A 26,654-nucleotide genomic window follows, 5' to 3' on the forward strand; every position below is an offset into this window, starting at 1 on the left:
AAAAAAAAATTTATTTACTAGAGAGAGAATGGGGGGAGAGGCAGAGGGAGAGTGAGAATCTCAAGCAGACTCCCCACGGAGGGAACCCAGTTTCGACTCCGTGTCACAACCCATGAGATCATGACCTGAGCCAAAACCAAGAGTCGGACATCCAACTGATTGAGCCACCCAGGTTTTCCCCTCTCCTTTTTTTCTTCCTTTTTTTTTTTTTTTTTTTTTGTTTAAATATAGGTGCCTAGGGATGCCTATAGGTGCTCTTGGGTCCCAGGGTCTTGGGATCAAGTCCCCCATTGGCTCCTTGCTCAGCAGGGAGCCTGCTTCTCCCTCTGCCTACTCTGCCTGCTGCTCCCTCTGCTTGTGCTCACTCTCTTTCTTTGTCTGACAAATAAATAAAATCTTTTAAAAAATATATAGGTGCCTACATCTATAAATTTGCCTCTGCATACTGCTTTTACTGAAGCCTGTAAGTTTTGGCCTGTGTGTTGTGCTTTCATTTTCATTCATCTCAGAGTATTTTCTAATTTCCCTTACGTTTCCTTCTTTGACTCACTGGTTATTTAGGAGTGTGTTGTTATTAATTTCCATGTACTTGTAAGTTTCCCCAAATTTCCTTTTGTTAGTGATTTCTCACTCCATTCCATTGTGGCCAGAGAACATACTTTGTGTGGTTTCAGTCCTTTGACATTTATGAGTCTTGTTTTATCGCCTGACCTTAACACAGCTTAACCTGGAGAATGTTCCGTGTGCCCTTGATAAGAGTGTGTATTCTGCTGTTGTTGGGTGGAGTATTCTGTGCAGGTTTGATAGATCTCATTGGTTTGTGGTGGTGGTCATGTGTTCTGTTTCTTGTTGATCATTTGTCTGGTGTTCTGTCCATTATTGAGGATGGGGTATTGACGTCTCCCCACGACTGCTGTTGACTTGCCTCTGTTCCCTTGTCTTGTGCTCTCTGTACGATTGCTTGCTAGTCCTCAGTCCAGCCCAGCCCAACTAAGTCCGCTCTCTCCTGCATGAGCTTTCCATTTCCCCCTCCAGACAGGGCCTTGGGGTAAGGCGACAGGCCTGAGCATCTGCTGTGCCCAGGGCTGATCCCTAGGCGGGGATTGCTGTTTGGAGTGGAGCAGATTTAGAAACATCTTGCCAGGTCTGCCAGGAGAGACTGTGCCAGGGTCCTTCTTGAGGTGCCAAGGAAGGTCTCCCTTCCTGCCATCACCCTATCAACCCGTCTTGTGGGATAGGGCCCTCTGTGTGTCGGGCACTGGGCTTCCTCTGTCTTGTCCTTCTAAGCCTGCTGACAGCCTGACGGGGTGAGCACGGTTACTATCCCCATCTTATAGATGGAGAAACCGAGATCCAGGCAAGTGAGGGCCCTTGTTCTGGTCTCACAGCGAGGCTGTCCAGCTATAGCCTCTGTGCTCTCCACTGTCAAGATCTGCCGGCCAATTTATCCCTACAGGGAGCTGTGCCTGGCCGTCCTGTCGTCAGAGCTCATCTTTGTTTCCGGTGTGGTGACCAGGATGGTGCCGGCAGATGGGGACAGGAATGAGGCCAGTTGGGTTGGTGCCTCACTGGTTGTTGGTGGTGGGGAGGGGTTGCTGTTAGCCTAGGTAGCTTTGGTCTAGGTGACCAAACCTCTCTAGTTTCAGTTTCCCCATCTGAGAAGTGGGGTTGGTGAGAGGCCCTTGAAGGCAGAACGAAGACTTGTATGCAGGGAGCTCAGCTCAGTGCCGCATTGTGCGGACCCTGGAGATGCCGGCCCCTCCTGCAGTGCACTCCTCAGCACCTGTCGTGTGCCAGGCTCGGTACATGGTTCTGGGAATGGGGGAGCAGGCCATGAACAAAGCAGACAGTTCAACATGGGGACCAGTATGCAGGAAGGAAGCATGGAGAGGGGACAGAACCCTGCCTGGGGAAGCACTCAGGGGACCTCTCCCGGCAGGTGCTGTCCAGCCAGTGTCCAAAGGAAGAGTGGAGGGCTCTGTGGGGACATCTGGAGGCAAAGGAGCCCAGAAGAAGGCTGATGTCAGATGTCAGCGGGGCCCAGAGGCGGGAGCTGGGGCAGCCAGCGGAGAATGGCAGGGAGGTGATGGGGCACTGGCGTTGGGCCTTGTGGGCTGCGGCAAGGACACTGGTTTTGTCCCAAGTTTTCTGGAAGCCACAGGTGGGTTTTATGTGGGCAGCATGATCTGACTTGTGGTTTACAAAGCTCTCCCTAGCTGCCAGGCTGGGAACACATGGGGCAGGGCAAGAGTGGGGCATGGAGGGTTGGGGAGGATGGCTGTGACCCAGGGGACTCAGCCTAAGCAGGGTGGGACCGAGCAGAGGGCCGGGGGATGTGTTTGGCTACGTTGAAGGCAGGATTTGCTGAGAGATCGGTTGTCGGGGGTGTGGAAGGCATGGCTCGAGAAAGGTCAGTAAGGCCATCCTGTCTTGTGTGACACTGTCTGGACATTTCCTCACCCCGTCATCTGGGAGGGGCTCTGGGAAGGGGACTGGGGAGGACACAAACCCATTCTCCTACTTGAAGAAGGAGCCTGCAAGGAGGATGGTTCTGGAATGCTGGGAGTGTGGGTAGGGCACTGCCTGGCTTTCTTTCCTGCCTATTTACCAACATGCTGCCTCTGGGCTCAGTTGGGTCCCTTGCGCGGTGACATGCACAGAACTAGGGATCCCTAAGTGGCCAAGCAGGCCATAGAGATGCAGCGGGGACTCGCGCCCTGGCACCCGCACTGTCTTCCCCTGTCCCCACCACACCCCATTTTATAGGTGAGGAGACTGGGCCCAGGATGTGAGTGACCCTGCTGCCAAGGTCACACAGCTGGCATGCAGCTGGGGTGGCCGTGTGACACAGGCTGTGTGCTGCAGGGTAGAGCAGTGAGGATGCTCAGGTGACCCCCAGGAGGGCAGACTCAAGAGCTTGGGTCCCCGACTGCCATCGTTTTTTCTGTCAACTATGAAAATGGTGCTTGACTGACTGGTTGCTTTGGTGCTTCTCAGTACAACTGAAAAGTTAAAAATTACTATATATATATATTTTTTAAAGATTTTATTTATTTATTAGAGAGAGAGAGCACAAGCAGGGGGGAGCAGCAGAGGGAGAAGGAAAAGCAGGCTCCCCGCCGAGCAGGGAGCCTGACACAGCGCTCAATCCCAGGACCCTGGGACCACGACCTGAGCCAAAGGCAGACGCTTAACCGACTGAGCCACCCAGGTGCCCCCCAAATTAATATTTACCTGTTATAAAAGTTATAAAAAAGTTATGGAAGACCAAAATTCAAGTCGTGTTGGAAACTGAGAACAGAAAGTTTTTCCATTTGCCTTCTATACATGACTTCCGTCAAGGACTCAGCTGTCCCCTCCCGGTTTGTTGTCCCCACACAGGCAGGAAATGTGCACAGGCATTAAAAACATTTTTTTTGGAGGACGCAGTTTGTTCTATGCATCACACTTTGCTTTCAGCACTGTGGCCTGGATTGCTTCCTGGGCCAGTTCCAAGATTGATTTAGCCAGTTCCATGCTGATGGACATCTAGGTGGTTAAAGATTGTGTTCTGGAAAGCACTGCTGCAGGGAGAGGCCATCCTTGCAGACCCACTGAGGAGAATGAAAACAGGGTGACGTGGGGTGGGGTTGTCAATAGGGGACAGTTAAGCCTCTCAAAAGAGTTGACATCTGAATTGAGTCCTGAGTGAACCAGAGGAAGCCAGGATTGTGGAAAGGCTCAGAGGAGATGGTCATTCCGGGCAGACGATCAGCAGGTGCAAAGGCCCTGCAGCAGAAGTAGGTTTGGCCTGTTTGCTGTACCTTGACCAGCCGTGTGGGTGAGGGAGTGAGTGAGGGTGGGGACGAGGGTACGGAGGTGGCAGGGCAGTTGGAGGCCATCGGGAGCCCTTTGGAGCAGAGGAGAGTCATGGTCTGATTCATATCGTGTCCAGTTTTCCCTTGATTGTATAGGGCATAGTCTCTTTTGGGCACCGTAGTAAGAATTTTGCAAATCCTTCCAACTACCATCTGAGGCAGGTGACATTATCCCCACTTTACAAATGAGGAAACTGAGGCCACCAGAAAGGTGACCAGACCTGCACAGATAGTCCAGAAAAGAATTGGCAGTGCCCGGATTCCAGCTGGGGTCTGAGAGGCCCAAGAGCCATGGCTGCTCGACTCCACGGGCCACTTCCTGCTTCTGCTCCTGGCCTGGCCTCCAGATGAGACCTTGGAGCAGGTGACCCTGTGGCGGAGAGCCAAGGGTGGGGCCAGTTCTGGAAGCTGCAGGACTGCTGAGCAGGAAGGAGCCCACTGGAAACTGTGAAGGGTGGCACCTGGAGTGGGTTGTGAAAGTCAACAAGACCGCCCACCCCCATCTGAGCCGCAGTCTCATTGGACGGTGGCAGGTTTGGTCCTTCATCCCACAAACATTGGTCACCTGCCTCGTACCTGGTTCGCTGTTGAGAGCTGAGGAGAGACCAGAGAACATGCCAGCCAGGGGACCCTGCTCCCATGAGGCTGCCACTGTAATGGGTGGGTGGGAGAGAAGGGACAGACCATAGCCATATGAACAAATCAGTAAATTGGAAGATGCCAGTTATGAGAAGAATTGAGAATCAGGCCAGATGGCATATAACAAAGTGGGACCTGCTTTATATTTGGGAGGTGCTGAGCAGTGGTACAGAAGAGGTAGTTTGTCTGGGAGTTGCTAGTTGGCCCTGTGAATGTTGCAGGGAGAGAGTTTTAGGCTGACAGAGTAGCCAGTGCAAAGGCCCTGAGGCAGGACCATTCTTGTTCTGGGGGAACATGGCAGAGAACAGTATAGCAGGAGCTAAGCCAGTGAGGGGGAGGGCCAGGAGGTGACCGGTCAGGTTGTGCAGGGCCTTGAGAGGACTTGGGGTTTTACCCCAAGGGAGGTGGGAGCCTTGGGAAGCCTCTGAACAGAGGGGGGACATGCTTTGACGTGGCATCCACAAGTGCCCTCTGGTCACACTGGGGGTGAGGGTGGGTAGCCTGAGAGGCAGCAGCTGCACTGGTCCAGGCAAGCACAGATGGCCCGCGTGATGGCCTTGGATGTGCAGAGAAGTAGGCCAATTCATGCTCCATTTGGAGGTGGAGTCAGCAGGGCTTGCTGTGGGATGGGAGGAGCCCTGGGTCTGCAGTCTGAGTCAGCCTGCCTGCCCCTTGGGTTGACCACAAGGACACAGTGGCACCTGCTTGGGGCCACTGAATGTGGGCTGGGTTCTGGGTGACCAGTGGTTACTGTTGGATGGCATCCAGATGGTGGTAATGAGGCAGGGATTGGGTGGGGACCAGTGGGGCACGTGGACTGGGTGGTGAGGCTCCGGAGGCCCAGCGATGAACTCTGCCTCTGTCCTAGCAAGACCACAAAGGAGGCCCTGGGAGGTGCGGGGGTGATTGGGGGGGGGGTCTGCCTCATTGACATCTCACGTGTGTTCCCATCACAGCTCTGCTCCTTCCTCGCTGAGTTGCCTGGGCATGCCCTGAAACTCTGAGCCTTAGTTTGCTTACCTGGGAAATGGGGGTATTGGCCCTGGTGTCATTCTTTTGGTGTTGCTAGAGGGTTTGCTGAGATGTTGCCAAAGATGGGGTTAGAGAAGAGCTAGGGGGGCAGCCAGTGCTTCCTATCTGGGTTCTTATCAGCCTGAAAGAGTGAGGGTTCCTGGAGCGTGGGCCTCCTGCTGAGGGCTCTTCCCGTGGCTGGTGTTGTGCTGAGGTCTCCTGGTACTCTGAAGCTTTGAGTGACCCCAGTGAGGATATGGTGATGAGGAAGGTATCCCAGCCTAGGGCACTTGCTGGGCCTCCTGCTATTATGCTGCCCGAGTGAGGGGTCACCTGGGCGCTTACCAGCTCTGACTCATCCTCTGCTGGCTTATCTGTTTGTTTTCCCTCCCCTGGGAAGGCCTCCACCTGCTCACTTGTCAGCCTGGATTTTAAGGCTCCATCATTCCCTCAGGCAGGCATCCCCACCCATGTGGGGGGCTGGAAGCCAAGGGGTCCTCGTGGGATCTTATGCTCTGTTCAAAGAACAGTAAATAAACAGCTGGGGCTTCTGATCTGCCCCTGGTGCCACCTCCTTTTGTGCCTTTCCCTCCCTGCTCCCTACCACCTGTGCCCTGGGAGCCCTCATTACTTTCTAGGGAGAGGTGGTTCATTTTAGGGCTTGGAAAGTGAGGCTCCAAGAGGGTGAAGTGACTTGTGCAGGTCAGGCGGCCAGCAAGATCTTCCCTGAAGGATGAGTGGCATCCTTTCATCGCACAGATGGCTGTGCCAGTACCCAGAGAAGGTGGAGAGCTGCCTAGGACCACACAGCTCAGGAGGTCAGGGCTGGGCTTTGAACCCAGGCTCTCTGGCTCCAGAGTCTGTATTCTGCCTGGCCACTCACCAAACATTTAATGAGCACCTGCTATATGCCAAGCACTGTTCTAGTGGAGCTCCAATAGTGACCAGGCCAGGTGAAGTCGTATGCTGTCACAGGACTGGATTTCTGTTGAAGGCCATGTTGTGGGAGTAAGAAGGGGTATGCGTTTGGGAGGGAGGGGTGCAGTCCACTACATCTGCCCACGGGAGGGTGGGCAGTGCCTGTGCAGAGGGGTTTTCTGGCAGAGAGAACAGTCCCTGCAAAGGCTGGAAGCCAGAAGTACAGAAATCCCAGAGGTGGAGGATGCAGGGGTGATATGGGGGTGGTGGGATGGGCAGATAGAAGACCCTGTCAAGCGTGGGATGGATTAGGTGACTTTTCAGGAGGGAGGCTTGGATCCCTGGTTTTTGCTTTAGAGAGATAACCGTATGTAACCCAGGAGGAGGATCCTGGGACCAGGTCTGGGCCTGGTGCAGAAATGATCATGGTTAACACTTACTGAACCCCAACTCTGTGCCAGGGAACGGAATAGACCGGAGGTCCTGTCCTGGGGAGCTGCGTGGTGGAGAGGGGTGGGTTAGCAGATGAGAGGCTTGGAGTGTTCGTGATGAGGGAAAAGATGAATGTGGAAAGGGCATGGGGTGGGGGCTGAAGCTGTGAGCGAGGGTGGGAAGTCTCCCTAGGGAGGTGGCATTGGAGCCAGAGCTGTTGGGGGGGGTGAGTCATGGGGTGCCTGTTTGGTACCCAGGTGACCTTGGGTGGGCGGAATTACTCCATCTTACTGACCGGGAAACCAAGACGAGAGAGACAGGGAAGCTGGCCCGAGTCACACTGTGTGCAGGGCAGGCTGGGTATACAGGGGCCCTCGTAGCAGGTGTGGGTGGGGTGGGTGAGGGCAGAGGAAGCAGATAACTGAGGCTTGAGAGTTGATTCCAGATAAGTGGACAGTGTCCTGGGCAGAGATACTTGGGGAGGTGGTTTCCTTCCCAGGGGAAGGAAGGCCCCACCCGAGAGGTGCTCCCGCTGCTTAGGAAGGCCCAAGAGTGCTCCTGCTGCCTTGTGTTAGAAAACCCTGGGGGACCTGGGGGCACAGCTGGACAGGCCCTTCCTCACCGAGCCTCCTGGGGATTTCTGGGGAGTTGCTTTTGGGGGGCGCTCTCCAGGCTGCGGGTGGGTATTGCTGCTCTTTCCACTGAGAACTTCTGGAAGCTCAATTGAAGGAATCCCAGGGCTCCTGGTGCGTGAGGCTGTGTGCGCGTGCCCAGCCTGGTCCTTCAGCCTTCTCCCACTCTGGCCGTGCCTCCTTTGCCCAGGCCGTACCCTCCAGTCATCCTTCCCACCCCCCACCAAGTCCTGGCCCCAGAAAGCCGCCTTCCCTGCATGTGCCCAGAGCTCTTGGGGTTCTCTTGGGCAGCATGCTGGTCCTCCTCGTGTTCTGCTGGGGCTCTCATTGTCTGTTGTCTGTGGTGTTACCATTGTGCTCCCGGTGCCTGGCCCCCCAGCCATGCCCTGAACAGTCACAGGACAGCATCTGCCAATACCAGTGGCCGAAGGCTTGGCCCTGGCTGGGGAGATGCCAGCAGCTTTTGAGTCAGATGTGCGGGCCCAGAGGCTGGGTAAGCTGGGGTCAGAGGCCAGACCCCATGAATTTCATCCACATTCCCACCACTCCCTGATGCCTAGTGACCTTGGGGTTTTTTTGTTTTTCGTTTTTTTAAATAAATGCATACACTCAGGAAACCACCAGACAGATCAAGATAGAGGATGTTGTCATCCCAGAAGGTTCCTCGTGCCCCTTCTAATCAGTTCTCCAAAGGGAACCAACTGCTCTGATTTCTATCTCCAGAGACTAGTTTTGCCTGTTCAGGTCTACCCTCTGACTCAGCAGGAGAAGCAGGGGCGTGTGTCTACAAGACGCATGTGTGCAAATGTTCATAGCAGCTGTATTTGTTAATGACCCCGAACTGGAAAGACCCCAAATGTCCTGTCAACGAGAGAACAGATGAGCAAACTGTGGCCCGTCCATGCCACCAAATGGGTCAGCGGTGAAAAGGAACCTGTGTCAGTCTCACACGCAGCATTGCAGGGGGCACATAGACGGTGTGAGGGATGCATTCCCATGCTTCTGTATTGTTCGGTCATGAACCCATTCCATTGCGTTTAAGAGGTGGAGTGGGAGATTCTGGCGAAAGACACACACACTGTCACTGCTGCTGTCACTGATTCTGTGTTGGAGGGCTGGCGCTGATGGTTTCCAGGGTGCCATGTCTCTGATGTGCGAGGGTCCTTCTGTCCCTGTCTCTCAGGTCTTTGTCTCTGAGCTAGGGGGCCTGGGGCTCTGGGAGGGCCAGAGCCAAGGCCATGTGTGGTGCTTGAGAGGTAAACAGCTATCAGCAGGCCTGCCCTGTCCCTGGGAGAGCCTGGCATCTGGCTTGAAGTGGCTTTGCTCTCCTGGAGACACTGGGATGCCCCCTCTGTTGAGGGCCATGGTGAGAACTGACTTTAGAACCTGGGGAGCTGGGGGCCTCCTCGCTGTTTCCCCCCCTGCCTGTCCCGTACCCCTGCATGTAGCTCACTTCTTGTTTCCCCTTCTCAAGAGGGGCCTTCTCTGACCATCCCAGCTGGGATGCCCCCTACCACTTGTCCTGTGTCCCGCACAAATTGCCGGTGATCTAAACATTTATCTAGGTGCAAACCTTGTTTGAAATTCTCTGAACCTAGAACCTTTCTCCATTTTGTATGAGACAACACGAGAATCCTTTGCACGGCTTTGATGCTCTCTGAAGATGCCCCTTCTACTTCAGTGCCCACCTGGACCCCTGCTCTTTGGCTTTCCTTTCCCGCTGGTCCAGAGTGCCTTTTGGTGGTCCCACTCTGCATGAATCCACAGGTGTTAGTGTAAGCCGGTGCGGGTGGTGCTGAGTCTTTCCGTAGTGAAAGACACAGGCTATATTTTTTATTTAACAGCTTTATCAAGGGATTGTTTATGTATTAGGAAATCTACCCATTTCAAATGCAGTGATATTTTTAGTAAATTTACAGTAAATATTAAGTAAGCACCATCACAGTCAAGTTTTAGAATGTGTCCAGCACTCCAGAAATCTCCCTCCTCGTTTCCCACCCCTGAGCGAGCACTGATACACTTCCTGCCTGTATAGCTTTGTTCTTTTGGGGCATGAAACATATCATATTTTGTCATCAACTACTTTTCTTTCATTTCATCTTTATATCATACATATGGCATTATATTAATTTGTAACACATAGGTAGGACACATACTGATCTCTTTGAGGTGTGGGGGAGATTGTTCAAATATCTGTCCATGAAAGGGCTCTTTGGGCAGGCTGGGGCTGGTGCACAGCCAGCCAGAGGGAAATGGTACCGTTCATGGCAGCCTTCATTCCAGTCCCTCCTCTGCCCCTTGTGGCCTCAGGACCCTCCAAGGTCAGAGCATTCCCCAGTGCCTGGCTGGGACTGGTGTCTCTGCTGACATTGCCCCATTTGCAATACGGGATTGCTCCACATGTGTGGTCACACTTCCTGCCCTGCAAGCCAGCCGCGTGAGTAACTTCTGTCCTTTTCCCCTCCCACAGGGACTTCCTTCCCCGAGGTTCAGGAATCGTCACCCGGCGGCCTCTTATTCTGCAGCTCATCTTCTCAAAAACAGGTACAGTGGGACAGCTCGCTGCTGCAGCACGAAATGAGCATGGACGCAGCGCCCAGCAGGAGTGAGGGGGCCGATGGCAGTGTCTGGGGTCTTGGGCTGTCATTTGGGCTTGAACTCATGGTCTCCACCTGTGTAGCATAGTTGAAGCTCAGTTCGGTGAACACCCACCCCTCGTGTCCTCCATTGTGACCAGGCTGCTAGGCGCCATGTTTGCTTGCTGTTATGGATAACACATTTTTGCTGAACGCTTTCAAAGTCAGTAGCAGACACTGTGGCACGTCAACCCAGAACGCTTCAGTGAGCCTCCCCTTGCACTAAGGATACCTTCCTACAGTCACAGAGCCACACCCAAGAAAAGTAATCGTTCCTGCATGGTATCTGATGCCCAGTTGTTCCTCCCGGATATCTTCCCTGGCTAGTTTTCCAGCTGCTCTGATCAATCCCCTCCTACACTCGGTTGTCCTGTCTCGTTATTTTTGTTAGAGCAGCATCACCACCATGTCTGTTTCGATGACAACATTGACTTTGGGAAGAGGCCCACCCATTGAATATAGAATGGCCCACGTGTAAATTTTTTTCTGTCGTCCCTTCGGTGGCCTCCGTTTATTTCTGTTCCTTCTATACAAGTCTGGCCTGAGGTGGACATGTCTCCCAGCATAAAACCCACCTGATCCTCCTTGGAAAGCATCTTGGGTCAGAAGCTGGAAGGGGACAGGGGAGCTCTGGGAGCATGGCCTCTCCTCCTTCCAGAACCCAGAGCACCACCTCTGCCTTGGTGGGTCGGCCCTGTGCGCTGACTGCCTGGGTTCAGATTTTGACTGTGCAGCTTACTGGCCTCTGCGTCTTCCCCACTGACCGGGACTATCAGCCTTGGTCGGTTTGTTATTCAGAGGGCGCCAGGCTCACCGCACCGCCCGGTTAGACCCACTGGTGCTAGGAAGGCAGCTGACACACCCCCATTTTACGGGCAAATTGAAGCTTAGCCAGGCCATCTTCTTTTGTGCTGGGCACCCAGGCCATCTGCCTTTACTCTGACTATCCGATCCGGGATGGGCACCAGGCTGGTCAGACGTCAGCCCCTGCCCTACGCTGTGTCCCTGTCAAGCGCTCCGGTTTTCATCTTCTAACTCCGCCCAGCCCATCTGCGAGAGGGCGTGGCCCGCACCCCGTCTTTGTGAGTTCTGCCATGTCATAGGCCACAGGCGAGCCAATGGGCTGCTTCCTATGGATTTAGGTGTCCAATCAGCTGGGCCAAGACTGGCAGCAGCAGAGCCGCGGGTTTCAGATGACAGAGCTCAGAGAGTCATGTAAGGCTTGGCCCAGTGGATTTCCCGCTTTCCACTCAGCAGGCTGGTGGAGGGTGGGGACTGAGGATCTGCATTTTTAATGAGTTCCCAGCTGATGCTGATGCGCCTGCTTCTGGCCCCTGGCCACACGGGGAAAGCCTCTGCCCTGGTGGGTGGGCCCTGCAAGCTAAGACTGCTTGCGTTCAGATCGTGACTCTGCAGCTTACTGGCCTCATGGCCCCTGGGGAGGGACTGCTGCTCACGATGTGTTTCCTGTCTGGACAGTGAAGATAATAATAGAGCAGACTTTGTTAGTTGCCATGAAGACTACGTTATTCAATACGTTCAACCCGCAGCACGGTGCCTGGCACACTCCTGGTCCTCCCTGTGTGGTGCTGACTGAAGGGCTGCGGTTTTGTGCTTTCTTCTGGCCTGTTCCTGATGGCCCGCTGGGAGAACAGGTCTGCTGGCTTTCTGCACTGGAAGGTGGCAGGCTGTGTCATGGTGAGAGAGTTCCCCCATCATCTCCATCGTGGCCGTCACCAGCTGTGGTCCACTGAGCACTTAGTGCATGCCACAGGCTGGTCCAGGCCCAGGGCACAGCAGTGATGGGACCGGGGTTGCTGCCAGCACCCTCCACATGGCCACCTGGCATTCCCATTGGTGTCAGGGGACAGAAGCAGGAGACTGGTGGGGGGGAGACAGGAAGGCCTGGCCCCCAGCAGATTGGAGTGTGTGTGGAGAGGGGAGAGGGACTAACTTCATCCTAGAGAGAGAGGCATCCTAGGGCTTCTCTGAAGAAGTGATGTTTTAACCAAGGCTGACAGGTGTGTTGGGGTGTCAGGGAAGGGGGAGCCCTCCTTCCGGAGAGTGGCAGATGCGAAGAGCACTGAAGGCAGAAACTCTGAGGGTGCACATCAGCCTAGTGCCTGACCTGAACCAATGCTGGGGTCTCTGTTCCCATCATCCCTGCTTTACAGAGGAGGGAACTCGGGCTTCCAGAGATGAAGCCACTTGCCCAAGATTACACAGGAGCGTCATTGTGAGAGCCCAGCCCTAAACCTACTTGGTGGGGTGCATCCTTAGGCCCAGGTGTTACCTCACCAGATCCTGTGGCTGCTGGTGAGAGAGACCACAGGACCCCGCCCAAGGCAGGGGACTGGAAGAGGTGGGAGTGGTGCCTGGGGGCAGGTGGTGACAGGGTGGCAGCCATGGAGATAGAATTGTGGTCGGGGGGCGCCTGGGTGGCGCAGTCGTTAAGCGTCTGCCTTCGGCCTAGGGCGTGATCCTGGCATTCTGGGATCGAGCCCCACATCGGGCTCCTCCGCTGGGAGCCTGCTTCTTCCTCTCCCACTCCCCCTGCTTGTGTTCCCTCTCTTGCTGGCTGTCTCTGTTAAATAAATAAAATCTTAAAAAAAAAAAAAAAAGAATTGCGGTCGGATCCTGTTGGGCTGGTGGTGGAGGTGGGAACCGAGGCCCAGGTGTCCCATATGGGTGGTGGCCCTTGCCGTGTTCCAGCACATACTCCTCCTTCTCCACCTGACTGTGGCATCTTCAGTCTCTTACTGCTGCCAGCAGATGTGTGCCCATTTCCTGCTGGACCTCAGCCAGCTGCCAGGGAGGCAGCGTGGGGGCGGCAGATGGGGGATGCCGTGGTCAGGCTGAGAGGGGGAAGGACTGGGGGTGTGGGCGAGTATACTGGCCGTTGGATTTACTTTGGGCCAGGGGCCCAGGGAGAACATTCTGGGGCAGGGATAACAGCATGTGTGGAGCTATGAAGTGGGGCTGGGGGTGGGGGGTGGTCAGGAGGCAGGTGACATGGCCTGACAGTCTGGTGAGGGATTAGGCAGTGAGAGCCCAAAGAGCACATGGGTGGGGGGAGACTGGCTCAGTCCACTGGCTGCCCTGTGGAAGAAAGATAGGCAGGGAGGCCAGGGAGAGGTTAGCCTCGAATCAGGCAAGAGGTGATGAGGCCTGGCCTGGGGGAGTGCTGTGGGGGAGAAGGGCAGTCTAGAGTGACCTAGAGGTGGGGGGTCCAGGGCGATGAACAGCAGAGGTGCCAGAGCTGGGTGGGAGGTGGGACATCCCATTAGTAAGATGGAGGAGGCTAAGTGTAGTGAGGGACATGGTGATTGGTGGAGGGCCCTCTAGGGGCTGCATGGGGCTGCACTGCTTCTAGAGTGCAGTCTTCTGTCCAGGTGACTCTGAAGAACAGGACTCTGGAGCCAGACAGCTACCCCTATTGTCTGGGGCCTGGGGCAAGCAGCCTCCCTCTCTGTGTCTCAGCTTCATCATCTGTAAAATGGGGGTGATGGTGGTACTTCCCTTGTGGCCCTGGCACCCTGTGTGGCTTTGGTGTGGCTGCCGCCTCCTGTGGGGTCTGGAGTCCTACGATGTGGCTCTGTGGCTGGGCCTCAGTCCTCCTCTCTGACGCCTCTGACACCCAGTGATGCCTGGCTTCTGGTCCAGACTGCTCTTAGTGAGCCATTACTTTTAATCTGCTTAGTTTAAAAATTACCTAAGACCACACGGGGTGCTTGGCTGGCTTTAGTCAGTACAGTTTGCTGTTCTTGATCTTGGGGTTGTAAGTTCGAGCCCCAGATTGGGTGTAGAGATTACTTAAAAATAAAATCTTAAAAAAAACAATTACCTAAAACCGCAACCACCAGGAAGTTTGATGGCTCACGGATGAGCCCTGCTCCTCCCTGGGAACCACCCCTTGGCCTCGTAAACCCTGGGTGCTAGGGACTGTTCTTGTGTGGAATGTGGCCTGCGAGCCTCCCTTCCCTTGACCTCAGGTGGTGTTCTCAGGGGCCAGAGAGGGGATGGCAGGGCTTGGCTCTCAGCTTCCTTCTCAAAGCCTTGTGACTCCAACAGGACCTTGCTGGTCTCTGGGACCTCAGCTCCTCCTGGTCCCTAGCTGCAGCCACAGTCTTCCCTCCTCACTCATCCTCAAGGTCAGCTCGTTCATTCACGCCTCTGGGCCCTTGCCCTCACTGTGCTCCTTCCCTGGAACACCTTGCCCGCCTTCCTCGTCCTCATCCTCCTCCTCTCCCAAGTGTGAGTCCCTCCGCCAATCATTGCTGCCTTAGATCCTCCACAGCACGAATCTCATAACCTCCTGTTGTTCTTATATTTTCTTAATGGTTTCTCTCCCCCCAGATGTCAGTGCCAGAAGGCAGGGATGTGCTTTGTCCACAGCTCTCTCCGGCGCCCAGCACAGGGCCTGGCCCCCAGTGCGTGCTCCGGCAGCATTAGGCAGGTACCTGGGCATGCTCTGTGGGCTGCTTCTGCTTCTCTTCGCTCCCGGTGGGAGGCAGCGGGATTATCAACAGCTCCTTCTGTGGCCCCTTTCCCTGTGAGCCTATCACTGGCAGGGCCTTTTCTATAAAGCTGGTAGACTCTGTAGCACTTGGGGCATGGGCCTTGTGTCTCGATGAGGAAACAGAGCCGGGAGCTGGTGCGAGTCAGGTCGGGGGCTGTCACTTTCTCCGGTGTTCGTGGGTTTTTTTCCCCACACTACCAAGCAGTTCTCCAATTCTTAGTGGACGTTGACTGGGTGGCCTACAGTCACCTCTGTTCTGACACTGCCTGCCCGTCTGAATATAGTGTCAGACCCTCTAGAATAAGGGCTCGGCCCCACCAGACTGTCGCCCTCCACCCCCACTGCCAGCGCGAGTCCGGGATGTCCCCTGTGCTCCTTGCCTCCTGGCTATAGATCTGAGGTTCCCAGGGCCCCCTCCTCAGGCTCAGTGAATTTGCTGGAGGGCTCACAGAGCTCAGGGAAGCCGTTTACGTCCTAGATGGGTGGTTAATATAAAAAGGATAGAACTCAGGAGCAGCCAGAGGGAAGAGAGGTGCCACATTCCACACAAGAACAGTCCCTAGCACCCAGGGTTTACGAGGCCAAGGGGTGGTTCCCAGGGAGGAGCAGGGCTCATCCGTGAGCCATCAAACTTCCTGGTGGTTGCGGTTTTAGGTAATTGTTTTTTTTAAGATTTTATTTTTAAGTAATCTCTACACCCAATCTGGGGCTCGAACTTACAACCCCAAGATCAAGAACAGCAAACTGTACTGACTAAGCCAGCCAAGCACCCCGTGTGGTCTTAGGTAATTTTTAAACTAAGCAGATTAAAAGTAATGGCTCACTAAGAGCAGTCTGGACCAGATGGTGCAGGGTGTGAGGAAGGGGTGCCCCTCTCTCAGCACCTCGTCCTGCTCACCAGCCAGGAAGCTCTCTGAGCCCCATCCTTTAGGGATTTTTATGGGGCCTCATCACATGGGCATGATTGATTAAATCGCTAGCCATTGTCTATTGAGTCAACCTCTGGCCCTCTCCGAGGTGGGGGTGGGTAGGGATGGGCTAAAAGTTCCAGCCCTCTAATCACATAAATTGGTCCCCCTGGCAAGCAGCTCCCATCCTTAAGTGCTTTCTGGAAGTCTCCTCATTAGCATAAACTGATGTGTGGTTGGAAGGGGCTTATTAGGAATGTTAAAACACCTTTACTGCTCTTATCACTTAGGGCTTTCCAAGGATTTTAGGAGCTCTGTGTCAAAAATGGTGGGAAGAAATACAAATAGGTATTTCTTACTATAAATCACAATAGCACACCTTCCCAGTGGCGGTGTGTCCTAGAATGGGAGGTCTGCATGATTTGTCTCAAATCAGAGGGAGCCTGAGGAAGCAAGCTCAAGGGTGCCACGGCTTTGCCTCTTCTTGGTTGGCTAAAGCCTCTGCAAAGCACCTCTTGATCAGACCCATTTGATCATGTACTCAGGATCTCCCGGGTGTATTTGAACCCCCAAGTCTGTTCTCCCGTCCCAGGCCAGCATACCTGTCATGCCAGGTTTAGGGAAGGCAGACCCCATCTCCCGCTGCCAGGAGTCCGGCTGGTTTCCACTCCTTGCTGGATTGAGAATGGGGAAAGGATGGGAAATGTCCATGAAGACCAGGGCAGGCCTCCCTCCATGCAAAGCCCTGAGACCCCAGAGCGCCTGGGTGGCTTAGTTGGTGAAGTGTTTGACTCTTGATTTCGGCTCAGGTTGTGATCTCGGGGTCATGGGATCAAGCTCTGAGTCAGGCTCCGCACTGAGCGTGGAGTCTGCTTGGGGTTCTCTCTCTCCCTCGCCTTCTGCCCTTATCTCCCACCCTGCTCACTCGTGCATGCACGTGCTCTCTCTCTCTCTCTCAAAAAAAAAAAAAGCTCTGATACCCCGAGGCCAGCCTTGTGCATTTCCCTGACCGGAAGCAAAGCTATCTGTGTGCTTCCTGTGAGCCCAGCACGTTGGAATTTGATTTCTTAGCAGCCCCACAGCTGTGTTCTGTGTTGTCCCATTTCCTTGTAGGGGAACTGAGGCACTGAGAGAGGGGTTGGAACTCCGAGCTGGGTGTGGCTAGGCATGCCCATCTCTCTCTCTTCTTCCTGTCACCTCCCCCACATGATGATGTGGCACCTGACTCACCCTTTCCAGGCCAGAGGGGCTAGGCCAGGTTGGTCACCTGCTCTGCCTGCGGGGTAGGGACGGTGCCTTCCGGCCTGTGGGCCTCCTCCAGCTCCTTTGAAACAGGAGGAGGCCAGGTCTGAGGGAAGCCGGCCACTGTCTTGGGGCTGTTTCCTTGTGCCCTGGGTGGCCCAGTACCTGGAAGGTGGTGTGGCAGCACGCACTTGTCATCTCCCTTCTGAGGACACCTTCTCGAAGGGCCTGGGAGATATCCAAAGTGGGGATTGGCTGCTTAGCACAGCAGGGACCCACTTGGGACTTGGGGTGGTGTTGTCCTAGGCTGAGGCACCTAATGACTTTGAATAGGTCACTCAGTAATTTTTATCAAGCACCTACTAGCTACCAGGCACTGGAGAGAGTGGTGACCAAAACTAAGTCTGCTGTCTTGCAGCTCCGCCTTAGCAGGGGGAACACCTGGGCACATGGCCTGTCAGGGTGGGTAGTGCCGTGGAGGGAGGGGCTGGGCGGCAGGGCATCTGCTGTTTAGAGCTGAGACCTGAAGGAGATGAGGGAAGCGGTAGCAAATCCTGGAAGGAGGGCAGAACGGCTTTCTAGAAAAAAACTGTGAGTGCGTTCACTGCCCCACGGTTAGGATGCAGGTGGGAAGCCCGACGGTGGGAGAGGGTGGCTGGCGCCTCTGGGTTAGCAGCACGAGTGCTGGACAAGGGCCCAGTCTATTGCTTCATTCCTGGTGTACTCCAGGCCCTGGGCCGGGTCCTGTGGAAACCCTGGGGCTGCCCTTCCTCCCAGGGAAGGGCCTGGCTCAGAGGGCAGCGTGGCAATGGGGTGGGGGTGGGGCTGTCCGTGCTGCATCAGGGGTCAGGGACTGGTGAGACTGGCCTTGTTCTCTGCACACCAACAAGGGAGAGTTAGGAAACACAGCAGCTAGGCAGGGGACAGCGGTGCAGCTCTGCTGCGGGGACCTCAACTTTGGCTGCTGGGAGCGAGTTGAGAGGGAGACTCCAGGCATCGCAGACTCTGAGCGCAGCCTTCAGGCCTCTGACTTACTCTTTGCGACAGGGGATCATTACAAAATCACTGACATTCCAGCATGTACAGGGCTGTGGAGCCCTCCCGTCTATTTCTCAGGATTCTATTCTCTTCAGAGGGAGACCATAGCACAGAGGCAGACCTGACCCACAGGAGACATCCCTCCTTCCCCAGACCCCCTTGGCCCAGAGCAACCTCAGGCAATGGGGGGAAAGTCGCCACCTCAGAGAGATGGTGCAGGCACGGGCTCTCTGCCCACCCCTGCTCTGGCCTGCCTCACTTGTCCTGGGGTGGGCTGGGGCTGAACTCGGGCAGGTTAGGTCCCCATCCCCCGGCTTCTGCTGTGTTGAGTCTCTTTGGCATGTCTGTGGCACCTGCTGTGACAGTGTCCACTTGGACACTGTCCATCTTCCCACCAGACCAGGAGCCCAGCTCAGGCCTTTGTTGTCAAGATCTTGGGAAGGAAGGGGGGGGGGCAGAGAGAGAGGAAAAAACAGCAGGTGGCCTTGCCAGACTCCGTCCTGTCCAGTCTCCCATATATTCAGCTTGGTGGCCTTGGAGTTGGGCGGCCTTACAGAAGCTGAAGCAGGGGCCATATTATCTTTCTGATAGTCATTCAGTCACACAGACGATTATTGAGCCGGTCAGTAGGTATACCCAGAGGGAGCCCCAGGGACAGAGTGACAGTGCAGCTTCCAGTACCCGCCCTATCGGGTGAACCCGGAAAATAACACAAGGTGAGAAGGTCAGCATTGTTAGGAGGCGGCCAGTGCTTGGAGGGTCATAAGGCAGGGAAGGAAGAAAAACTCAAGAGGCTCATCATCTTGCATGGGGGCCAGAGTAGGCCTCGTGGAGAAGGTGACACTTGAGCAAACCTGAAGGAGGCTAGGGAGAGAGCCTGTAGACAGAAAGAAGAACCAGTGCAAAGGCCCTGAGCTAGAAGCCCTGAATGGCTGCAGGAGAGTGAGTTGAAGTCAGAAGCTGGGGAGAAGGAGATTTTGTAGGGCTCTGGGGAGGGTGGTGAGTTGGGAGCTGTGGACAGTTCTGAGGAAAGGAGGGCCAAGGTCTGGCTTTAAGAGGGTTGGTGCTGTGGGGGGAAAGCAGGCTTGGTCAGGAAGCTTTTGAATGTTAGAATCAACCCTGGAATCCGGCACATGGTTCCAAAGTGACAAGGAGCCCAGTAAGTGGGCAGCGAGGGATGGGCCTGGCAGGCGTCTGAACCTTCCTCTTGGGCACAGAGGGTGTGGTTTCTGCTGCCCACCACTCCCAAGGGAAGAAGCTGTGGCTTTCCGGCACCATCTGCACAGCCTGCAGATGAAGGAGTTGGCAGAAGGGGAGACTGCCAGTGCACACTGGACTCTAGGGGTCACAGCCGGCAGGTCCTGGTCCCATAAACACCATCCCAGGGTGACCTGGCTCTGATGGGGGGGAGGCCCAAGATGCAGGATGAGGTGTCAGGTGGCGTGGAGTTTAGGAAGGCTCCCTGGGAGAGGCAACAGGCAAGCAGGCCCTGGAGGAGGAGCGGGGCGGGAGTGGGCCTTCCAGGTACCAGACCTGGCAGGGCCCGGTCTACAAGGGAGAGGGCTTGTGTCCTATGGCTGTGCTTCTGGAAGGGGGATGGTGTTTTGTGGGTGCTGAGCCCAGGGCCTTGAGCCGGATGAGAACTGAGGTATGCTGTGGGGGGTTGGGGAACTGTTCCATTTTCGGAGGCTGCTGCCGGAAGAGCAGCCAAGCGTTTCCTCTTGTCCCTGTGGAGGGCTCAAGCGTGACTGTCCTTGGGAACTGGGTCAGCTGATGGGGGTGGGGTGGGGGTGCCCATGCTAGTGGTGTCCTTGTTGCCCCTGTCCCCAGGCGCCCAGTGCCCACGGTAGAGGTGGTTCTCAGTCGTCTGAGCCCACAGAGTCCCCTGGGTCCCTGAAGCAGAGGTTCAGAGAGGTTAAGAGGCTGCTGGTGGCCTCACAAAGGCCACGTGACCTGAGAGCCACTACCTGGAGACAGATGATCTGAACTCGGAGTCCCACCTCCACCACTGAGCTGGGGCCAAGTCACTTCCCCTGTCTGGGCCTCCTCAGGTTCCTCATCTGTGGCACAAATGCCTGCTGCTGAGGCGCTCGCCCCAGAGGGGCACGTGGGGCCACCCACAGGCCTTGGCTGGAGCCAGCAGGGGCTGAATGTTGGCCACGGTGGTTAGGTCATGGTGATGGGATGGCGAACCTCTTCGCACTCACTTCTTTCTGTCTCGCTCTGCGTCAGGGTGGCGATTCTATAGCGGCCGGCCGTCTCTGTCGGGCTCCATCTCCATCCTCTTTTTTGAGGCAGCTCATGATGTGTCTGTGCTGGGATTTGTGTAGCCAGGTCTCCTCCTGGTGGACATTGAGGAGGTTTCTAGTTTTGTCCTCTTACAGGTGACGCAGCTGGACGCATCTCAGCCTTTCTGTAGTGGTCCAGTCCTTTGGGCTGTTTGCCAGCGTGTCTGACTTCCGTCTTCTTTTTAGCATCACTGCAGAGCCGTGGCCTCTGAGCTTACTGGGTCTCCCCTCCCCAACATTTTACCACAAAAATTGGAACATATGGAAAAGTTGAAGAATTATACAGAAAACGTCTATAAACTCAGTCCCCACATCTGAGGACGAACATATTTGATTTTTGCTTTATCCCGTATCTGATGGGCCCGGCCCTGATTGTTGGTCACGTGACTCAGGAGGCGTGAAGACGCCTCCTCTGTTATCGTCCACTTGAGGCCCTGCCCAGAAAGCGGTTCTCCTGAGGGGTTCGTGTCTGGGTGGGGGGCCCTGCGAACGGCCAGAATGTGAGGAGAGACAAAGAGAAGGGCTTTGGTGAGGCCAGTAGTGGCGCCCTGTTCCCGTACTGTGCAGGTGCCTTGGGGAGGAAGGACAGACGGGTCGCAGGGACATGCGTCTGGGATCTTGGCAAGCCGGCAGCTCAGGATCCTACTAGGACAGCGGCTTGCACCTCCTGTGACTGACCCACAGCAACGGAGCTCCTTCATCACGACTCCGGACTCGGTCTCACTGACAACACCAAGGGAGCAGCTTCCTCACGCTTGCACCACCTGCTGTCTGGTGACCTGTGCCAGTATTTCCCCTTCTGTCCTGTTCATCCAAAAGTGACAACTGCTGGTTACACCCACCTGTTGGTTTTTCTGTTTTTTTTCCTCATAGCTTGTCATGACATGTCATTTCACAAAATACTTCACGAGAGTTTCCGTTCCCCTGGGGACAGGATCTTGGCTGGTTTTGTTCTCTGAGGAATTCCCTGAGGTCTGGAAGGGGGCTCGGCTGTAGGAACGCCCCCTGCAGATATTTTCTCTGAGAATGAATCTGTTGCGCCCCAAATTCCCGGAGCCACTGTGACTGATTCTTTGCTTTCTCTGCTTGACAAGGCACCTGTCTCAGAAGGCCATCGGCTCCCTACCCACAAACGAGACTGCTTCTCTTTCTCATTTTGAACATCTTTCTTCCTTTTTCAGAATACGCTGAGTTTTTGCACTGTAAGTCCAAAAAGTTTACAGACTTTGATGAAGTCCGGCAGGAGATCGAAGCGGAGACTGACAGGGTCACGGGGACCAACAAAGGCATCTCCCCAGTGCCCATCAACCTGCGGGTCTACTCGCCCCACGGTAGGCAGCACAGGCACAGACCCTTTGGGTGTCAGGGCGGAGGGGAGCTGACTCTGTGCCACTCGTGGGTGGGGTCGGCCACTCTCTCACAAAAAATATGAGCCCATTTTTCTTCACGTGCACTTGATCTCTGTCTTCCCATTTTTTGATAAGACCCTGGCACTGAGAAATCAGTCTCAGCTCTCAGGAAACACAGCATTCTGTGGGAAGACTGTTGGGAGTGGCGGGGACTGGGGCAAATCACACCTGTACGCCCCTGTGTAAAGGGATGGCCACAGTGTGGCTCCCAGGTCACGGCGGCCACCTAATGACACCAGCCCAGGGTAACCAGGTCTTCCGGGTCTTGGAGAGGAGCCGGAAAGCCATTCTTGCCTGCAAAATGCTCTGATTTTAAAACTCCATCATTTACCTAGAGCAGCCTGCCACCATGTACAACTTGTGGCCCCAGGGTGCTAACTCAGATGGCATTTGGGGAATATTCCAGCAGACTCTGAACTCCTCAGCATGAGTTCTTGGAGGTGAAGTTTTAAATTGACTTATTTTTGAATAAATGATGCCTGTACACGGCATAAAAATTCAAAAATTATGAAAGGGTGTAGAGCAAAAGCTTCCCCTGCCCTCGATATCATGAACATACTTTGTATTCTGACGCCTGAGTCAGTAGTTACGCACGTGTATGTGTGTATATCATGCATGTGTGTTTCATCACTTTTACTCAGATCGTAGCATAATATAAAATACCTCCTTTGTATGAATACATCTCAGAGTGTGTCTGTTATTGGAGTATCATCTTTTTGTTTTTATGGTAAACATTGGTAAACAGCAGCCTTTGGTCATGGCTGAATTGATGGGCCGAAATTTATTTAGCCACTGAGAGCAATTCCAGCCTGCCGATGCAAATGTCCCGATTTAAAACCGTTATCACCGCAATAGAGAGAGGCTGTCTGTAGGAGGGGGCCCTCGAAGAGGAGCTACTGAATCGAAAGGTGTGATCTGGTTGGAGGGCAGGAGGAGTCCTGTGGCCTGACCCCCCCCAGCACTTGGGGAAGTGGGCTGGGTAGCTGTGGGGCCGTGCCTGCCTCCCCTCCTCTGTCTCTGATGACCTTTCCCTCTGGTTTCCCCTCAGTGTTGAACCTGACCCTCATCGACCTCCCGGGTATCACCAAGGTGCCTGTGGGGGACCAGCCCCCAGATATTGAGTACCAGATCAAGGACATGATCGTGCAGTTCATTAGCCGGGAGAGCAGCCTCATCCTCGCCGTCACCCCCGCCAACATGGACCTGGCCAACTCGGATGCCCTCAAGCTGGCCAAGGAGGTCGACCCACAAGGTAACTGCTGAGCCCTGCAGTAGGCGTTCCCCTTCTGAGGGCCTGGGAGCATGGCAGCTTGCCCAGCATCCTTGATTCTAGGTCACTGGGATTCTCTTTGGCATATGACCCCTAGGAAAAGGCCCTCCTGAGATACGGCATCTCCTGTGAGGACCCGCAGTGCCAGAGGGCTGCCCCAGGAGGCTGTCCTGTGGCAGTTGGGCATTTCTCCTCAGCTTGGTCCCCCTCTGTCAGAATGGCAACAGCAGTCCTAGCCTGTAGAGCTGCTGAGAGGACTGGAGATGTTCCCGTAACTGCTCAGGGGTCAGGCAGAGAAGGTAAAAGGATGATGAGTTAGTGAAGCCAGATGGGGCAAATAGGGATCAGTGGGGACTGTGGCGTGTCTGGTTTGGGGCATTCCGGGTCAAACTTTTCCTTGGGCCATTAAGTAAGTACGTGTCAGTTACATACCTGCTATATGCCAGGCTCTGTTTTGGCCTTAGGGACCCTGCAGGGGACAAAATTGACAGGACCCCTGCCACTGGTGAGTTGATGTTCCAGAGAGGGAGACAGAAAAAGATAAGAAAATAAGCAGATGGGCCAGTTTCAGCCAGAAGTCAGCACTGGAGGAAAATCCGACCCTTTGAGTGTGGCTGGGGTGGGAGGGGGGTCAGAGGCCTCTGAAGATGTGAGGTTTCAGGCAAGACCAGAATGATGAATGATGAAAAGAGGCAAAATCCTGGAAAATGGCCGGTGATGCTAGATAGGCTGGGCTTGATTTGAGCCCCAGGTGCCCAGGATATGGTGAGGAGGCCGTTGTGGCTGGGGCAGAGTGAGCCGAAGGGAGAGCGGAGGAGGTGAGGGAGGGGTGGGGCCGTCCGAGGGGCTTTGGTGGCTGCTGTGGGGAGCTGGGTGGGTCCTGCATGTGTTGGCGGTTGTGAAGTGGGACACATACTGAAACACGGTTTGCAAAATGCCCTCCGACTGCCTGAGTCCAGGGTGATTCGGAGGGAGTTGGGAACCAGGGAGAAGCTGGGGAAAGACGGGCTCTGGTGCTCCACTCCCTGGCTTCCGGTCCCGAGTCCGGCCTGAGGGGTGGAGGGTTGGAAGGGTAGGAGCTGACGATCCTTTCTCATACAGACTGCAAGCTTTTCAGAGTCGAGGGCTGTGCTCTGAATATCTTTGTCCTGCGAAGGACACACTGTGTCCCCATGGTCATCCCAGGCATGGTCTCCCAGGAGAGGCCGCCCCTACCCGTGGGCCCCCCACAGCCTCCCTGTGCCCCCAGTCCAGTCTCAGGGATGGAGCATGATTGTGACAGAGGTGCCACGGAGGCTTGATCAGGTGGTGAGGAAATGGGCATGGGTTCAGTTACACTTGTGAACTTGATGCTTGCTTTTGTTCTGGCTTTGAAAGTGTTTGTAATTATTACCCCCAAAATGTCACTGTTGTAAAACACAGAACCTAAATACTGACTGCTTCCTTTCCCCCGAGGAGATACCAGTGGCCACACCTGGTAAATAGCCTCTCATAGTTTGTTCTCCTGTGTAAACTCATATTTCAAAAAATGCGGTGATCTGTCTTTATTTTTCCGTACCGTGTGTGCGTGTTTCCCTGTTACCATCGGGACACGTATACGCAGCATCCATGGAGCTGGCCGCTATTGGCCTCTTCTTTGTTCTTTAACATTTGGGTTGTTTCTGGTCTTTCATAAATAATGCTGTGAAATCCAGTGTTTCCAGTAGAGTCCAGGCCCCCAGACCCCCCACCCAGTCCCATCCCCTCCCTCCCTCCGCCTCTTCCCCTTCCTGCCTGGTGCGAGCTTTGTGGATATTCACAGCTGTGCCCCTTTGCCCTTCAAAAAGGTGATGGCAGCTCACAGGCTCACAGCAGAATGTGAACAGGCAGGGGTGCCAGGGAGAGCACAACTGTCAGCCCCTGGAAGCCACCCCTTAGCACCCTCTGGAGATCTCCTTGGGCTTCCTGTGTCACACATACGCACACGTCCACCGTTGTACATGGGTCCTGTCACAGAGGGGATCCATAGGCAAGGAGCTTTGCTAGGAGGGTTCCCTTGATTCGAGGTGTGCTGGGGACAGGAGGAATCCGATGAGGTGGCTTCCAGAGTGGAATTTTGGCCATTCAGGTGCAAGGTAACCCTGGAAACAGTCGCCGTGGATTTGCATGTGATGATGGGACCTTGCAGGTAACTCAGCGCAGCATGGAGACTGAGCCAGGATTTGAGTTTCCATGAGGTCTCCCCCTAACACCGTGGCAGCAAGACACTGTCGGCAGGTCACAGGAATGACAATGATGGTGGCCAGTGTTTCCTGATTGCACATTTGTCACAAGCCAGTTTATCTTCATGGACAACCCTCTGAGATTGGTGTGACTAAAACTGGGGTCCAGGCTGGTGACGTTATGGCTTGTCCCAGGTCTCACAGCCTGGAAGTGGGGAACCCTGCAGGCTGCCGGCCCAGGCCCCTCCCTCATGGCATCCTCTGACCTCTGGGCTCTTTCAGGCCTGCGGACCATCGGCGTCATCACCAAGCTCGATCTGATGGACGAAGGCACTGATGCCAGGGACATCCTGGAGAACAAGCTGCTCCCCTTGAGAAGAGGTGCGGTTGGGCTGGGAGCCATGGGGCGCAGTGGCTGGGAGGATGTTCCAACGATGATGTTGTTGTCCTTATCATTACCGAAACCTGGACCGATGCCAGGAAGTGTGCACAGATAAGCGCCTACCACTGCCTGTTTCCCCACTGCCCCGAGTAACTGCTTTTTCATGTGTCTTTTTCTTCTGATTTGTACACATTGACTTTCCAGTTACACAGTTAACACCTGCTTACTTGGGGAACATAAACAAGCCTACAGAAAAAGGAAGCCAGAGTCATCCACAGCATAGCCTCTCCCATTAGTTCATACTTTGTGGCTCTCTTCCGAAAACGTTCCCTGGGATGCATAATTAATTAATGAATTTTTTCTTCTTTTCCTTTCCCTTTCTCTTTTTTCTTTTCTTTTCTTTTCTTTTCTTTTCTTTTCTTTTCTTTTCTTTTCTTTCTTTCTTTCTTTCTTTCTCTCTCTCTCTCTCTCTCTCTCTCCCTCCCCTCCCCCTCCCTCCCTCCCTCTTTCTCTCTTTCTCTATTTCTTTCTTAAGATTTATTTATTTGAGAGAGGAGGGGTGGTGGGTGGAGGGAGTGAGAGTCTTAAGTAGACTCTGCATTGAGGTTGGAGCCCAATGCATGGCTGGATCTCACAACCCTGAGATCGTGACCTAAGCTGAAACGAAGAGTCGGGTGCTTAACTGACTGCACCACCCAGGTGCCCCAGGATTCATAATTTCTTTCTTTTTTTTTTTAAAGATTTTACTTATTTATTTGAGAGAGAGAGAGTGCATGAGTGGGAGGAGCAGAGGAAGAGAGAATCCCAAGTAGACTCCCCTCTGAGCGTGGAGCCCGATATGAGGCTCGAGCCCATGACCCTGAGATCATGACCTGAGCTGAAATCAAGAGTGGCACGCTTAACTGACTGAGCCACCCAGGCCGCCCAGGATTCATAATTTTTATTAATGTTCATGCTTACTTTCTATTGTGAACTTTTAAACAACATCCTTGAAAGTAGAGAGAGAACTCTGTATGAGGAGCCCCCACAGACCCAGCCTTAGTGGTTATCAACACACAGCTAATCTCAAATCCCTCGACGTCCTCCCCTTATTGCTTCCTGGGGGATTACAAAGCAAATCCTTGGCATTGTATTGTTTTACACATAAATACCTAAGTTTCTGGTTGAACAGCTTCCCCACCAGCCCCTTTTTTTCTCCTATACCATTTTTCTGTGGAAGAAACCAGATATGTCCCACACTTGGGATTGGGCCAGTTGTTCCCTATAAATTGG

At 54.4% G+C, this 26,654-nt stretch overlaps 1 protein-coding gene across 9 annotated transcripts in view; it reads left to right on the plus strand.

Annotated features, from left to right (window-relative positions):
* The window catches only part of DNM2 (dynamin 2), an 84,163-nt gene that overhangs the window by 20,135 nt on the left and 37,374 nt on the right, over window positions 1–26,654 (plus strand). For all 9 annotated transcript variants that reach the window (XM_002921362.4, XM_019801913.2, XM_002921364.3 and 6 more), the window contains exons 2-5: window positions 9,960–10,033; window positions 21,302–21,451; window positions 22,578–22,781; window positions 25,283–25,381. In XM_002921362.4, coding sequence (XP_002921408.1) covers window positions 9,960–10,033; window positions 21,302–21,451; window positions 22,578–22,781; window positions 25,283–25,381 — 527 coding nt within the window. The remainder of the gene's footprint in view (window positions 1–9,959; window positions 10,034–21,301; window positions 21,452–22,577; window positions 22,782–25,282; window positions 25,382–26,654) is intronic.

The sequence above is a fragment of the Ailuropoda melanoleuca genome, chromosome 4 (assembly GCF_002007445.2).
Source record: "Ailuropoda melanoleuca isolate Jingjing chromosome 4, ASM200744v2, whole genome shotgun sequence".
Taxonomy (NCBI): Eukaryota; Metazoa; Chordata; class Mammalia; order Carnivora; family Ursidae; genus Ailuropoda; species Ailuropoda melanoleuca.